This window comes from Pan troglodytes, chromosome 13 (assembly GCF_028858775.2).
Source record: "Pan troglodytes isolate AG18354 chromosome 13, NHGRI_mPanTro3-v2.0_pri, whole genome shotgun sequence".
NCBI classification, from domain to species: domain Eukaryota; kingdom Metazoa; phylum Chordata; class Mammalia; order Primates; family Hominidae; genus Pan; species Pan troglodytes.
The window spans coordinates 132,056,110-132,071,608 of NC_072411.2; the positions used below are offsets into that span (position 1 = coordinate 132,056,110).

The 15,499-nt window shown below is 36.2% G+C and overlaps 1 protein-coding gene across 50 annotated transcripts in view; it reads right to left on the bottom strand.

The window, feature by feature from the left end:
* TRIP12 (thyroid hormone receptor interactor 12) overlaps positions 1-15,499 on the bottom strand; it is a 158,943-nt gene that overhangs the window by 43,479 nt on the left and 99,965 nt on the right. For all 50 annotated transcript variants that reach the window (XM_054679470.2, XM_054679476.2, XM_054679472.2 and 47 more), the window contains 7 exons: positions 7,788-7,936; positions 4,699-4,734; positions 4,525-4,620; positions 3,654-3,746; positions 3,291-3,452; positions 560-628; positions 304-469 (listed from right to left, as the gene is read on the bottom strand). In XM_054679470.2, coding sequence (XP_054535445.1) covers positions 304-469; positions 560-628; positions 3,291-3,452; positions 3,654-3,746; positions 4,525-4,620; positions 4,699-4,734; positions 7,788-7,936 — 771 coding nt within the window. The remainder of the gene's footprint in view (positions 1-303; positions 470-559; positions 629-3,290; positions 3,453-3,653; positions 3,747-4,524; positions 4,621-4,698; positions 4,735-7,787; positions 7,937-15,499) is intronic.

Below are 15,499 nucleotides of genomic sequence, written 5' to 3' on the forward strand. Positions count from 1 at the left end.
AAAACTCAGAATTCTCCTAATCAAGGATGGTTACATGACTAACATTGCATAGATATTAATGACTTTGTATTGTTAGCCCCAGAAACACCAAGGGCAAACATTTAATTTATACTTTAAAAGGAGTATGTTAGAAACATTAAAATACTGTCCCAACACAAATTCATTACATATTAACACTTTTCTTTACTATCCAGTGCCTATAATATTAGTAATCTCTTCCATTTGCTCGGCTTATGTTGACTTTACATATTAATGAAGAACCAACTTTTCCTGCTTAAAGTAGAACAGTAAATTTGCACTTACTTTGTTTCATAAGTTGAACAGCTAAAGTTGGACAGTTGGAACACATCAGAGAAAACATGCGAACCACCATTATAAACATCCCAGAACTTAAAATGGGTGGAGTCACTACCAACAGCTGTTGAACATTTGTAAGCAGATCTTTGGAAGCAACCTGCTGGAGTAAATTCTTCACAAACACAAGAATAAAGGAATTATTACATCAAGATTCAGCAATTCAACAACCTCATAAAACTACTACCAAAGACTAAACACTTACCTCCTCATGCTGGAAGTTGTCCACTAGGCGTGCAAAACAAAGGCAAGTGCTTTCTACTGACTTTTTATCCTATTTTTTTAATAAAGGAAAATAAAATTTATTAGCATAAAGCATTTTCACTGTCATGTATCACTACTTTATCTTCCTCCTAACCCCAGATTCTTCAAGGCAAGCTCAATTAGTAAATGACAGCTTTGAAAATGCAAATGGGCCTAAGCAAGGTACAGTCAGTAACATCACAATTTCAAAACAAACAGGAAACAAACCAACCTCTCTCTTGTATAAAGGCCCCTACTAGATAAAAGCAAATACACAGAAAAGGAAGAACTATTATGCTTACACAATCTCAATACCTAAACAAATGTTATACTAAAGAAATATATAAATATCCTACTTTCCTTTAAAACCATTACAAGTAGAAATGTTTAAGTGGGTACACACTAAAAAGTTAGAAAAAGGAAAGTTGCGAGAACCAGAGGTTTCTTGACAATGTTAAAAATAGGGCATAGACTTGCAATATTCACTATAAAAACAAATAATTCACTATGAAAGTTACACTATAAAAACAATTTGCCATATTTGTCATAAAAACAGAGTGGCATCACTGACAAAACATTTGAAATAAGTGTCATAAAAAGAAGGGAAAGAATGTTTTACTGGCTAATGTTTTGATAGATCTTGATTTTTCCTAACTTAAAAGTGGAATTTTCATATGTAAAAATTAGACTTGTTTCTACAAAAATGAGAATAATTCAGATATTATAAAAGCCTATAGCCTAAAGCTTCACTGACACTACATAAATCAAGAAAGAGTGCTACAAATTGTGACTATTTAAGTTCTCTAATTCTTTTATCTTATTTCTAAAGAATATCATATGGAACTGATTATCACATAACAGAGAACACGCTTTTAGACTACAGAAAAGATTATCTCAACTATGTTTTTATGTATTTATTATGATTATTTTTGAGACAGAGTTTTGCTCTTGTTACCCAGGCCGGAGTGCAATGGCACGATCTCAGCTCACTGCAAACCTCTGCCTCCCGAGATCAAGCGATCCTCCTGCCTCAGCCTCCTGAGTAGCTGGGATGCGCCACCACACCCGGCTAATTTTTTATTTTTAGTACAGATGGGGTTTCACCATGTTGGTCAGGCTGGTCTCTAACTCTTGACCTCAGGTGATCCACCTGCCTTGGCCTCCCAAAGTGCTGGGATTACAGGTGCGAGTCACTGTGCCCCCAGCCAACTATGTTTTTTAAAAATAAACACATAAACAGATTTTTAAAAAATGAATAGCGCTACTTTGTCTTGATCATTTTAGAAGCAAAAGGCTCTAGGGTGATTCAATGATCACTACTATTTTATCTTACATAAATCCCTTATTTGGTCGGGTGCCATGGCTTATGCCTGTAATCCCAGCACTTTGGGAGGCTGAGACAGGTGGATCACTTGAGTGCAGGAGTTTGAGACCAGCCTGGCCAACATGGCGAAACCCTGTCTCTACTAAAAACACAAAAATTAGCTGGGCGTGGTGGCACGCAACTGTAATCCCAGCTATTCAGGAGGCTGAGGCAGAAGAATCGCTTGAACCAGGGAGGCAGAGGCTGCAGTGAGATCACGCCACTGCACTTCAGCCTGGGCAACAGAGTAAGACTCAGTCTCAAAAACAAAAACAAAACAGAACCAAAAAAAATTCCTAAATTGTTTAAAAATATTTTTATGAACCTATTTTCCCTGGGTTAGCCACACTTTGTAATGGCAATTTTAAAGCCAGGTTTCTAGAAATATCTTTAGCAATAACAAACAACGCTTTAAAATATTTCTCTGTAGCTAAAAAAAAATTCAATTTCTCCATAGCCTTGAAGCTGTACTCACAATTTGTCCTCACCATCCCCGGCCCATAAACCCTACTTTTCACACTGTTATCATCAGGTCCATTGATTCTGCCACCTAGATAATCACTTTTGCTCTTCTCCAACCCCAGATAGCCACAAACTACATTTTTCATTTCTGTTTGGGACATAGTCTAGTCTCTCTTCTGGTCTTAACCCATATTCTCCTGCTCCCATCTGCCTCCTCCAATGCCTCTCAAGAAAGAGTAATCTTTTCAGAAGGAACTTCTGATCATATCACAGAGTAAACACTCAATGTTTGCTGAAATAACAAAGCCATCCCTTAAAGTCAAAATTGTTAAAGTCATCAAACATATGAATTACTATTCATTTGAATAAATCTACCAAAATTTTATAAAATAACCTAATATGGCACATAACTGGATAAAAATAAAAAATATCAGAACATTTTCGATTATATATGCAGTTAAAGATTTAAAATACTAATTGAAATTGTCATTTAAAAAAGTGGCTGGGCGCGGTAGCTCACGCCTGTAATCCCAGCACTATGGGGGGCTGAGGTGGGTGGATCACCTGAGGTCAGGAGTTCAAGACCAGCCTGGCCAACATAGCAAAACCCCATCTCTACTAAAAATACAAAAATGAGCTGGGCGTGGTGGCACACGCCTGTAATCCCAGCTACTCGGGAAGCTGAGGCAGGAGAATCGCTTGAACCCAGGAGGCGGAGGTGGCAGTGAGCTGAGATCACACCACTGCACTCTAGCCTGGGTAACAGAGCGAGACTCCCATCTCAAAAAAATAAAATAAAATAAAATATAAAATTAAAAGAATTAGTAATAAAACACTTTATGGCACATAAAATAGATGCATATTTTACCTGATGTGTTAGCCTTTGGGTTAGCAATGGGAGTGAATCTGCCACAAAATGAAATTCATCTGGCGTGATACTCTGGCAGCAATTAGCTGCAATTGCTAATGCATTTCTTTGGGCATTTATGCTGAAGAATTCTAGGTACAGCAAGCAGTCTGCCAAACCACCCTAAAATATAGAAAACTGTTAAGGTAAAGAAAAACCCTTTATCAGCAATAAAAAATAATTTAACTCATAAAAAGTCTAGCACATTACTTTGGAAACAACATTTGTATCTTACAAAAACTGCAATCAAGTAGCTTGTACAAATGTGGATTTTAAAAATTCTACATAAAGTGAAATGTAGTCCCCTTCAGTAACAACACTTACCGCCTGTAGAATGGCTTTACTGTGTCTCCGTGACAACATCTCCAAGGCAGTCAAGGCCTGCTCTGCCACATCAATACACTGAATAACTTGCAGCTGGGAACATATATATAGTTACCATAAGGTTATCATTTAAGTTCTTTCCCAATAACTTATCTTCTACATATTTTCTCTAATTTACATCCATGTATACTATCTCTAACATGTAACCCACCATAGGATGCAAGTCACTTAGCAGCTTAAGCTACAAAGTATAGCCAAAACAGTTTCCTTCTAACCAGTTTGCAGTTCTAAGATACTGAAAAATATGTTTTACATAATAAACCAAACCCAATTACATAACTTTTAAATCTTCAGATTTAAAATAGATGAGTTGTTTTACACAAAATTTTAAAATCAGATTTTAACTTTACACCATACTGCAAGTTTATCAGATAAAGCAAATTTTGTTGTGCGTTAAACAAACAAAAAGGTCCGTAAGACAGACCAAAAACACAATTTACTAGAAACCATATGAAAATTTCTATTCCCCACTGATTCAACTTTCTCAGCTACATAATGAGGGTATAAATAGCTATCAACCTCACTGGCATGTTTTCTAGAAATTAGATTATTTTTAATCAAGTACTTTAAAGTTCTTCTCTGAAAGTTATTATATTAATGTGCTAATTATTACTAAAAATTACAAAACTAGGCTGATTCTATAAATGATTTATCTTCACCTTCAAACTATTGATCTGCTGGACATAAAACATTTCTCGGGAATCTTGGCTAAAAAATATACTTTATTTAGAAAATGAAAGCTAAAATTCAAGAGTTTGAAACTTGACTCCCTATGCCTGCTTTTGAACAAACGGGGTAAAAGTAGGATCACCTTTTCTAAAAAGACAGGAATAGCATCTACTACAACAGCAGAAGATCGAGGAAGTGCTTCCATCATGTATGTTAAGGCTCGACAAGCATGGTTCATCTAGAAAAGAAGAGATTTTAATGAGTAAAAACTCAAAACTTAAATATACACCATTAAAAAAATACAATATATACTTACAATATCAAAATTGTGCTCCATCTGAAGTAACGTAATCTGTTAAAAAGATAACAAAATATTAGAAGCTATATTCCTTGGGAAAATCCTAGAGGTATTTCTTCCTCTTCTATTTGAACTTCAACTGAAATGGAAGTATTATTCCTAACTTTTACCACACAAAAATAACTTTAAGATAAAACCTAGTAGGCGTTCACAGAAATGATTACACTCAGGATGGTTCATCACACACGGTGACTCCGACTTGAGTATGCTGCTAGATAACCATCACCTCGTGATACAGGTCACAAACAAAGCCTTCTTGTTACTTACAACCTATCCTTTTGGTAGCTCTAACCCCTTTCAGAAGCCTATTAATATATCCCTGAGGACTTACCAGTGCTAATAAATACTAGAAAATAAATAAACAGGATCAGCAATGCACTGACATTTGTTAACAAATGTCAGCACAGATTCAGGACCATAACTTAAACTCTTGTGAACAAGCTTCTCTAAAACAGATAAGCACCATTTGACTCAGCTTTAAAATGTACAGTAATATAGAATTTAAACACAAGATAGATCACATCAGAAACTAATTATGCACTAATTAAAGCCAAATTAATATAATTACTCCATATATGCATGAATAAGTTTAAATATCTGATTTCATTTTAGTTTTTCTTGTGGAAAAGATCTTAAGCAGATTTCAGGTATGTTTTTCTAATGAAGGAATGCAAAACTGCTGAGGATACACACTCTGTCCTCTCGAAGCAGCTGAGTCACCAAAGAAATTTTCTCCTTGGGGATAAGACAGTCATTCACTGTCTTCTGGTTCAATGGAAATTTTTAAATGCACTGAATTTAAGCTTGTTAAGTACCCTTCAATTAAATTTATAATGACAACAACAAACATCAGATATTCTAACACCATACTCACTCAATATGAATGTCTTCTCAGCTCTGAATTGTGCTGGGTAAAGTATACCTACATACCAGAAGTCCTAAGAACTATTTTTGTTTAAAAGCACACACACAAACAGCATAACACATACACACACTCCATTTCAGGACTTTAAAAAAAAAAAAAACTATCAAATCACTTAATATCAGTCACTTAAAACACTTAGTCTAATTTCAAAGGGGCTGTCATGTTAAAAGAAAAAGTACTAAGTTCCCCAATTATTAAATAACCTTGTTATACTGTGTTTGGGAATGACTGATATAAACAGATACCCTTTCACCAAAAATGGCTATTTATGTCACATGACTGTATTGTGACGAAGAGATATAAATAATATTCAACTGTGATAAAAGTTATATCTGGAGAACTCATTAATAACAGCCATTATTAATAGCGAGAGCATACTTGTGCAAGTCAATTAGGTACTTAAATCTAATTAACAACCAGCACATTAAGTAAAGTGAATTATGTGTCAATATTTCTGCCTAGACTTAATGGCTTCTTTATTTAACTAATAAAAACTAAATTTTAACTGTAGATAGTATAAGGTAAGCCTAGTTATTTGTTGCTAGTTCTTAGTGAACAAACAACAATAACAATAAAACAAATGAAAGTTTGATTGAGGTCACAGAAGCCAGCTATTGAACAAATCAGCAAACTGAGAATGGACATTAACACAGGCAAAATCTGAAAGTTGAAAGGTTAATAATATTGCTATTATGAAACACTCAGAAAGCAACATGTACAACTTTGACTAGAATGGAAATGATAAAATTTGATAACTGGCTTTTATTATCTGCATCTGGGTGGCAGGTGAAGAAACTGTTCTATCCTTTATCAAACTCTGCCAGAGCTGAGCCATCCAAATAAGAACAAGCAGAATAAGGATTGTCACCCTGTATTTCACAGGCTTTTCTTTACTCAGCTCTCTCACCAAAACTCAAGCTATCTCCATAATTTGATAATCTCATCAAATGGGACAATATGATGTACAAATCATAACTTCATTTTCTGTCAGCTTTACTGGATATACAAAAAAGATTTACATGGCATTTAATTGTAATTTCCAAAATAAAACATACCACAAATGTAAATGTTTATGTTTATCTTTTGGTAGTGTTTGATTTAGACTCAAATTTTAATCTTAAATTATACCTAATTTCTTTAATTTTGGACAAAGAAAATTATCAATCCACTATTTAAATGCTGTATTGTGCTAAGGTGTCTACATTTGATAATGGCAATTTTTCTTCCTATTGTTTTCATATTTAAAAGTTTAAGGAATCAAGCTGTTAATAAATCTATCGTATCAAAATATCAACTCACAACTGTGTTGAAAAGGCATTAAAAAGATTTTTTAAAGTCTTTTATTTCTTTTTCTGAGACAAGAGTTTTGCTCCTGTTGCCCAGGCTGGAGTGCAGTGGCGCGATCTTGGCTCACTGCAAGAGATTAGAGCGATTCTCTGCCTTCCAGGTTCAAGTGACTGTCCTGCCTCAGCCTCCTGAGTAGCTGGGATCTACAGGGACCTGCAACCATGCTCGGCTAATTTTTGTATTTTTAGTAGAGACGGGGTTTCACCATGTTGGCCAGCCTGGTCTCCAACTCCTGACCTCAGAAGATCCACCTACCTCGGTCTCCCAAAGTATTGGGATTACAGGCGTCAGACATAGCCTCTGGCCAACATAAAAGCTTTTAAACTGAAAGGATCCACATATATACCATATGGCTTGAGTAGTATTCCCATGTAGACACGTACTAAATATGAAACCTTTCTGGCCCCCCAACACAACCCAGAGTGAGCTTCCCTGGCCTATTGCTCCGTGGATTACCAGGCTAAAAGAAAAAGCATGTGCATTTTACATGGCAGGGGTCAAGGTTACTGATGAGGTGAACAACTTAAAACCAGTCATTTAAGTATCAAGAAGTGGGTGACTATTCATCAAAAAAATGATTTAGAAAATTTGCTAACTCATTAGCAATTGCTCACAGTATCTGTAAGCATGAAATACAAGCACCAAGTCATATACTCCTCTCTTAACTCTATCATGTTTTAAAAATTAATAATGACAATAATCATACATTCAGTACAAAATCAGCAGATTTCAGAGGACAAATGAGGTAAAAACGAGGGAAAAACATTACGCTTACCAAAGCTGGAACAACACTCTTGACAGGAAACCCTCCCAGTGTCTCCTCATTTCCCATGACCAGTAACTGACACATCTCAATAACTGCCTGAAGCTGTTGACTTTCATCACTGGCTTGCAATCCTTGTAGTAGCTGCTGGGCCTTAGAACCTTTAGAGAAAAAAATAATTATTATCTTTAAACATTTAAGAAAATTATTACTAGGTATAAGGTGTGACTCGAAATGTAATTGGTTGCTTATCTTCTTTGCATCCTAATGAAAGACTAGGTCTATACCAGGGTTAAGGCACACTGCTAATACATTGAAGGAAGAATTAAATTAGTTGGATCTACTCTGCCTTAACATGCTTTCACAGTTATATATTTCTGTCTTCTTAATTGAAAAGTTGACTGGTTTCACAGCAAAAACAAAAAATAATATCCCTAAGACCAGTATGAACTGATAGCTTTAACATTATCTGTTTTAAGGAAATATCAATTGTGAGCAAAGGCTTGCTACAATAATAAAAACCTGTTAAACAATGATGCCCATACTTCAAAGAAAATGTTATACACCTCTAAATATCTGTTCCAGAATAAATAGAATCCAATTAACAATGAAAGGGCAAGGAAATAAAAAACACAACAACGTATCTAACAAAAAAGAGAATGGAAAGAATATTCTGTAAAAATAAAAACCACACACACACACACACACACACACACATATAATTATAAACCCTTGCATCCTCTTTCATTTCCTGCACAGATGATGGCTATTAGAATGTTTCTACTTTTAAGACTTAATTCCACTACTCCAACAATTGAAAAATGTGAATACTCAACAACCACAGAGAAGTAAGTTGTCATTAAGCTAAACAATACACTCCAAAATAAAGTCTACAGAGGCTGGGTGCAGTGGCTCATGCCTGTAATCCAAGCACTTTGGGAGGCCAAGACAAGTGGATCACTTGAGGTCAGGAGTTCGAGACCAACCTGGCCAACATGGCGAAACCGCATCTCTACTAAAAATACAAAAATTAGCCAAGCGCAGTGGTGTGCACCTGTAGTCCCAGATACGCAGGAGGCTGAGGCAGGAGAACTGCTTGAACCTGAGAGGCAGAGGTTGCAGTGAGCCGAGATCACGTCACTGCACTCCAGACTGGGCCACAGACTGAGACTTCATCTCAAAATTAATTAATTAATTTTAAAAAATAAAGTCTATGAATGTGTTTCATTTTTCATGGACACTTTCCTACTTGAAACCACAATTAATTAAATTAACACTTAACCAATCTTATATGATGTTACTTTTAAAGCTCCTTCACTTCTTACACCTTTTCAAGTTATTCTTCGTAAATTGGACTTTTCCAGTCCTATATCATTGAGTACTGAAATGTGTAGAAATGGGATATATGTCTGGAAACTGTCAATGAATGTGAAATTCTCAAAAAACTAAACCTAATAATTTCAACTGAGCTTCAGTGATATTCCTGGGGGCGTACACCTCTCACAGGGGCACATAGCAATCAATGGAAGTTGTTTTACGGTTTAAGATTGTGGCTACTGCATTCCATAGCTATTGCTGCCTACCTACCTTTACCATAATTAAAAATCCATCCAAAAATACACCAGAAGAAAAGTTCAGGGAAATACAATTTAACAATTTTAAACTAAATAATACCAATTCTAGTGACAGCAGGTTTATCACTTCTGTGTTGACATAATGTGGAAGGAAAAACAAAATGATAGAAAAATACTGAAAACAAATGAATCCTCCACTGATTCTAACATGACTTTAAAAAGATTAAACAGCTCATATCAAGTATGGCCTAAGAGCACAACCCCCTAAAAGAAAGAAACAACATGTATGCGACTAGATGGAAGTCTTATAACCATTGGGGTTGGCAACTCTTAAGGACATGGATCTTATACAGCATAATCAAAATTATCATCAATACCAATAAAACATCTGGGATGTTCCTAAAAATAACTTACACTAAACTGAAGATGACAACAAAAAGCCAAAACCATAACCAAAACCTGATTTATCCTCTGATCTATGAGGAGAAACCAACTCCTAGAGCAGTGGATTTTGAATTTAGAATCATTTTATACTCTTAAAAACTACTGAGGTACCACAAAGCACTTTTGTTTATGTGGGTTATATTTATTGATAATTTTAAAATATGTTAATTGAAATACAAAAATTTTAAATATTTGCCAGTTAACTCATTATATACTAATATAAATAATTTTGATTTTAAAAGACCTTATTTTCCAAAACAAGTGGTGCGGTCTCAGCTCACTGCAACCTCTGCCTCCTGGGTTCCAGCAATTCTCCTGCCTCAGCCTCCCAAGTAGCTGGGATTACAGGCACAAGCCAACACACGTGGCTAATTTTTCTGTAATTTTAGTAGAGATGGGTTTCACCATGTTGGCCAGGCTGGTAGTGAACTCCTGACCTCAGGTGATCTGCCCACCTCGGCCTCCCAAAGTGCTGGGATTACAGACATGAGCCACCGCGCCTGGCCCAAATATTGTATTTCCAATCTGAATTTGGTTGCTGATGTAGAACTCATGGATACAGAAAGCTAACTGTATTTATTTTTAAAATCCATGAATAAGTGGACCCAGCAGAGTTCAAACTCATGTTGTTCAAGAGTCAACTGTATATAGAAAAGATTGGCCTTATTTTGTTCCAAAGAGTATTAAAAAGACATGTCTTGGGAGTAAAGACCTAATTAACTTAACTTTGGTTCAGTAAGGGCATCTTAGATAAAAACTGAATTATATTTATTAGGAGTATGTGGCAGTGAAAAACACAATGATTGCTAGTACCGTTTAGTGCCACTGCTTTGATGCTTAAGATCCCACCAGTTTTACCCATTACAGTTTTTGCACCATCAGTTCAAACATCAATGAAGCAGAAAAGGAAAAATCTTGGTAACTATTATTAGTTTTGACCTTATAGAACTCATTTAAGGGTCTCTCTCAGAAACCAAGGGTCCACAGATCACGCTTTGAGAACCGTTATCACAGATCAGGGTTTGGCAGGAAAACGTTCTCTCTCAAGGGCGAGATAGTAATTATTTTGGGCTTTACAGGCATATGGTCTCTACTGCAACTACTCAACTCTAGCACTGTACCTGGAAAGCATCCATAGAAAGTAAGACTAATACAAACAAATGAACATGACTGTATACCAATAAAACATTATGGACACTGAAATTTGATCTGCATTTAATTTTCACATCACAAAATATTCTCTTTTAAAATGTTTTCAGCCACGTAAAATATAAAACCCATTCTTAAGAGTACACAGGTAGTATAAAAACAAGCAGGAGCGTGGATTTGGCCCTTGGGCAGTAGTTTGCTAATTTCTGATACGAATGGAAAGAGAAGCCTATAGTGCTTTAGGGAGTCACAAGAGGCTAATGTGTTGAAATCAACTGGCCCACAGACAGGTACTGAGTTCTGGAACTGTGAAAACTGATAGAGGGGCCAGATACCCTGGCTCACACCTGTAATCCCAGCACTTTGGGAGGCCGAGATGGGCGGATCACCTGAGGTCAGGAGTTTGAGAACAGCCTGGCCAGCATGGTGAAACGCTGTTTCTACTAAAAATACAAAAATTAGCCGGGCGCGGTGGTGTGCACCTGCAGTCCCAGATACGTGGGAGGCTGAAGCACAAGAATCACTTGAACTCGGGAGGCAGAGGTTGCAGTGAACCAAGTTCACGTCGCTGCACTCCAGCATGAGCGACAAGAGCGAGACTCCGTCTCAAAGCAAACAAACAAACAAACAAACAAACAAAAAACTGACAGAGGGGAGAGTAAGAAGTTTTGATAAGATAGAAGAAAATCTTCTGCAGTCTCATGGTGCTCAGAAGCCGACATCTCAACAGAGAGAGTAGGCGTCAAAGACACACAGCTGGTACCTGAACTCCCAAGATAATCTGCCACATTTTGAGACTGCTCAACTATTCAAATCTGAACTCCCAAGATACTTGCCATATTTTGAGACTGCTCAACTATTCAAATCTGAGGAGACATAGATTTGCAAAGTTGTCAATCAAAATTCTAGGAGGGCCACAACAAAGAAAACAGGGACTAGCAAGAGGTGAAATGAGTCATACCAAAATTACCAGAGGTGAAATTAGTCATACCAAAATTACAACTCTGGTTAAAACAAGCTCAAGTCCTGATTAAAGTTAGAGTGATCAGCTCTGGACCCTTTATTTTTGGTAGAGAAAAAAGAAAGCTAGCACTAGCAGAAAATACCATTTTGGGCCACTTTAGTTCTTTTATACAAAACGTCTGTCACATAACCAAACAATTACTAGACTTATAAAGAGGCAGGAATATGGGACTGAGAATTAAGTGGGGGAAAAAAAGACAATAAAAGCAGACCAATACTTCTAGAATGAAAAGACAAATGTTTTATAAATATAAAGTATTAAAAATACAAGCAAAGATGGACAAAATTGATTAAGAATATACAGATTTTCAACAGATGATTGGCATCTATAAAGAGAATCAAAAAACTATTCAGAACTGAAAAACGTATCTGAAATTAAGAACTCATTGACGGGTTTAACAAAAGATTGAAGACAGCAGAAAAAAGAACTAGTGAATTTAAAAACTGATCAATAGGAAGTTTTCCAACTAGGCAAAGAGAAAAAATTCTGAAAACAAAACCAAAAATAAAACAGAGCCAGAGACATGCTGGATGCAGTGCAAAGTTTAAATGTGTATAATCCTGATACTCTCCAAAAGGAAAGGAAGGAGAAAATCTGACGATGAGGTAAGAGAAACAATACTAGAAGAAATAATGACCAAGAATTTTCTAAAACTGAAGATATCAACTCACATATTCAAAAGTTCAGTGAAGGGCAAGCACATTAAGGGTCAAGGAAACATCACTTAAACCCTATATAGTCAAGCTATTAAAAAATAAGTGGTTTTTACATTTTTTTTTGAGACAGGGTCCCATGCTGGATTGCAGTAGCCCGATCTCGGCTAACTGCAACCTCTGCTTCCTAGGCTTGGCCAGGCACGGTGGCTCACGCCTGTAGTCCCAGCATTTTGGGAAGCCGAGGTGGGGTGGATCAGGAGGTCAGGAAATCGAGACCATCCTGGCTAACACGGTGAAACCCTATCTCTACCAAAAATAAAAAAAAATTAGCCAGGTGTGGTGGCGGGCACCTGTAGTCCCAGCTACTCGGGAGGTTGACGCAGAAGAATGGCGTGAACCCGGGAGGCGGAGCTTGCAGTGAGCCGAGATCGCGCCACTGCACTCCAACCTGGGCAACAGAGGAGACTCTGTCTCAAAAAAAACAACAACAACAACAACAAAAAATAAGTGCAAATAAAGCACATGCCTGTAACCCCAGCAACTTAGAAACTGAAGCGGGAGGATCACTTGAGGCCAAGGGTCTGCGACTAGCCTGGGCAACATGGTGAGATGGCATCTCATTAATTCATTCATAAATTAATAAAGACACATCAAGGATTTCTCAAACACAGAAAGAAATCATTATTAATAGTCTGACACTATGTTAAAAAAAAAAAGTTCTTTAGGCTAGAAGGAAACAATCCTTTAAAGAAAAAAGAAACTGCAAGAAGAAACTAAGAGCACTGCAAAGGTTAAGCATGTTGGCAAACATAAAAGAAAATAGATATTCTAAATAACGTCCTATCAAGTTTATAACACGTATATATAGGTAAAACAAATTAAATACAAGAAACATAAAGGAGGGCAGGAGGTAAAAAGTGTTAATGAACTGTTGTAAGGTTCTTGTACTGTTTGAGATATGATAAAGTATTAATTTAAGGTATGCTATAATAAACCAATGAATTTGCATTATACTCTCTAGGGTACCACTAAAAGAAATATACGAAGATACATATAACTAAAAAAAGTTAATATTAGAGAAACAATGAATTTTGGTAAAAATTCAAAAGCTTGATACCATACTACTGTCATTCACACATGACTGGTGGAAACGCAAAATGGTGCAACTCCAAATGGGGGGGAGTTTGCAACACCTACAAAAACATCGTATGCATTTACACCCATTTAAGCAGCAAACCTGCTTCTAGAAATCTATCCAAAAGATAATGCTTGAAAAAATACGAAACCTACATTTCACTGAAGCCTTGCCAATAGGAAAAAAAAAATGAAAACTCAAATGTCCAACAGGGGACTATATAAATAAACTATGTATACCCACACAATGGAGTAACGTGGCAGCTTTACAAAGGCCTATCAGTCGAACATGCAACATGCATGTGGCAGCTATGAAGAGTGAACACCAAAATATAGTGTCAAAAGCAAAGTAAAGTGTATAAAGTTTGCTACTCTTAACTGAGAAAGACATTCCCATGGACAATATAGATATTTATGGATTTTTTAAAGTAAATAACAGAACGACAAGGCATAAAATTTAAAAGATTATTTATGTGAGAGGAAGAAGCAGGGAAAATGGAAAGCAAAAGAAGATAAGATTTTTCTAAATATATGTTGTTTGTAGATTTGACTTTTAGAACTATGTAAATATTACATAATTATAAAAGCAAAACATAAATTTTAAAAAGCAGTCCCTAAAAATCAGAAGCAAAATGAAGTAAATGAACCAATCCAACTTGGTGGCATAAACAAAGAGATGGATTTCAAATGACTTTAAAACACATTAATTTTAACACAAAGTAAAAAATATCCCAGGAACAGAAAGAACTGTAAAAACACTTTTTAACTTTTTTAATAATAATACTTTCAGCAGCAACTTGAAATCTCGTACTGTGGGATAAAGCAAATGAATCACTATATTATAATTATTGGGAATTAGGACACTCACCATTGGAGAAAGGAGACATAACATCAATGAAGTTAAATAAAAACCCTGTAGACCTAAATATGAATTGGTGGTATCAGCGTCAACTTTTAAAAGTCTAGAAATAATGGTCAACCCAGTAGAAATGAATACGCCAGACTGTGGTCTCTAAATACAAAATAAACCAAGGATCTATGGGGAAATGAACAATTTCAGGTATGGGGTGTGTATCAGTCCATTCTCACACTTCTATGAAGAAATATCCAAGACTGGATAATTTATAAAGAAAACAGGTTTAATTGACTCACAGTTTGGCGTGGCTGGGGAGGCCTCAGGAAACTTACCATCAGTGGAAGGCACTTCCTCACAGGGCAGCAGAAAAAAGAATGAGTGCCAACAGGGGAAATGCCAAACGCTTATAAAACCATCGGATCTAGTGAGAACTCACTATCAGGAGAACAGCATGGGGGAAAACACCCCCATGATTCAATTACCTCCCACTGGGTCCCTCCCAGTGGGGATTATGGGGATTGCAATTCAAGATGAGATTTGGGTGGGTACATAGCCAAATCATAGCAGGGAGAAAAAATAAGTCAACTGAGTTTGGCACATCTTGTCATACCAGAAAATAAGAGGCTATCAAAAATTACTAAGGTTATGGCCAAAAGATTCAGAAGCCAAACTCAAAAAGATCCCATCATCCAACGCTGGGACAATTCAAGTATCAGTGAAAATCACTGAAATGTTTAATACACGTCTCAACCCACTGCTTACAATTACACTTAAAAACAAACATGTTAAAAAGCAAAACAAAAATATAACAATGGCACCTTTGGAGGACATAAAAATCACTCCTTTTATTAACCAGTAAAGAGTGAAAAATAATTTTTCCTGTATCA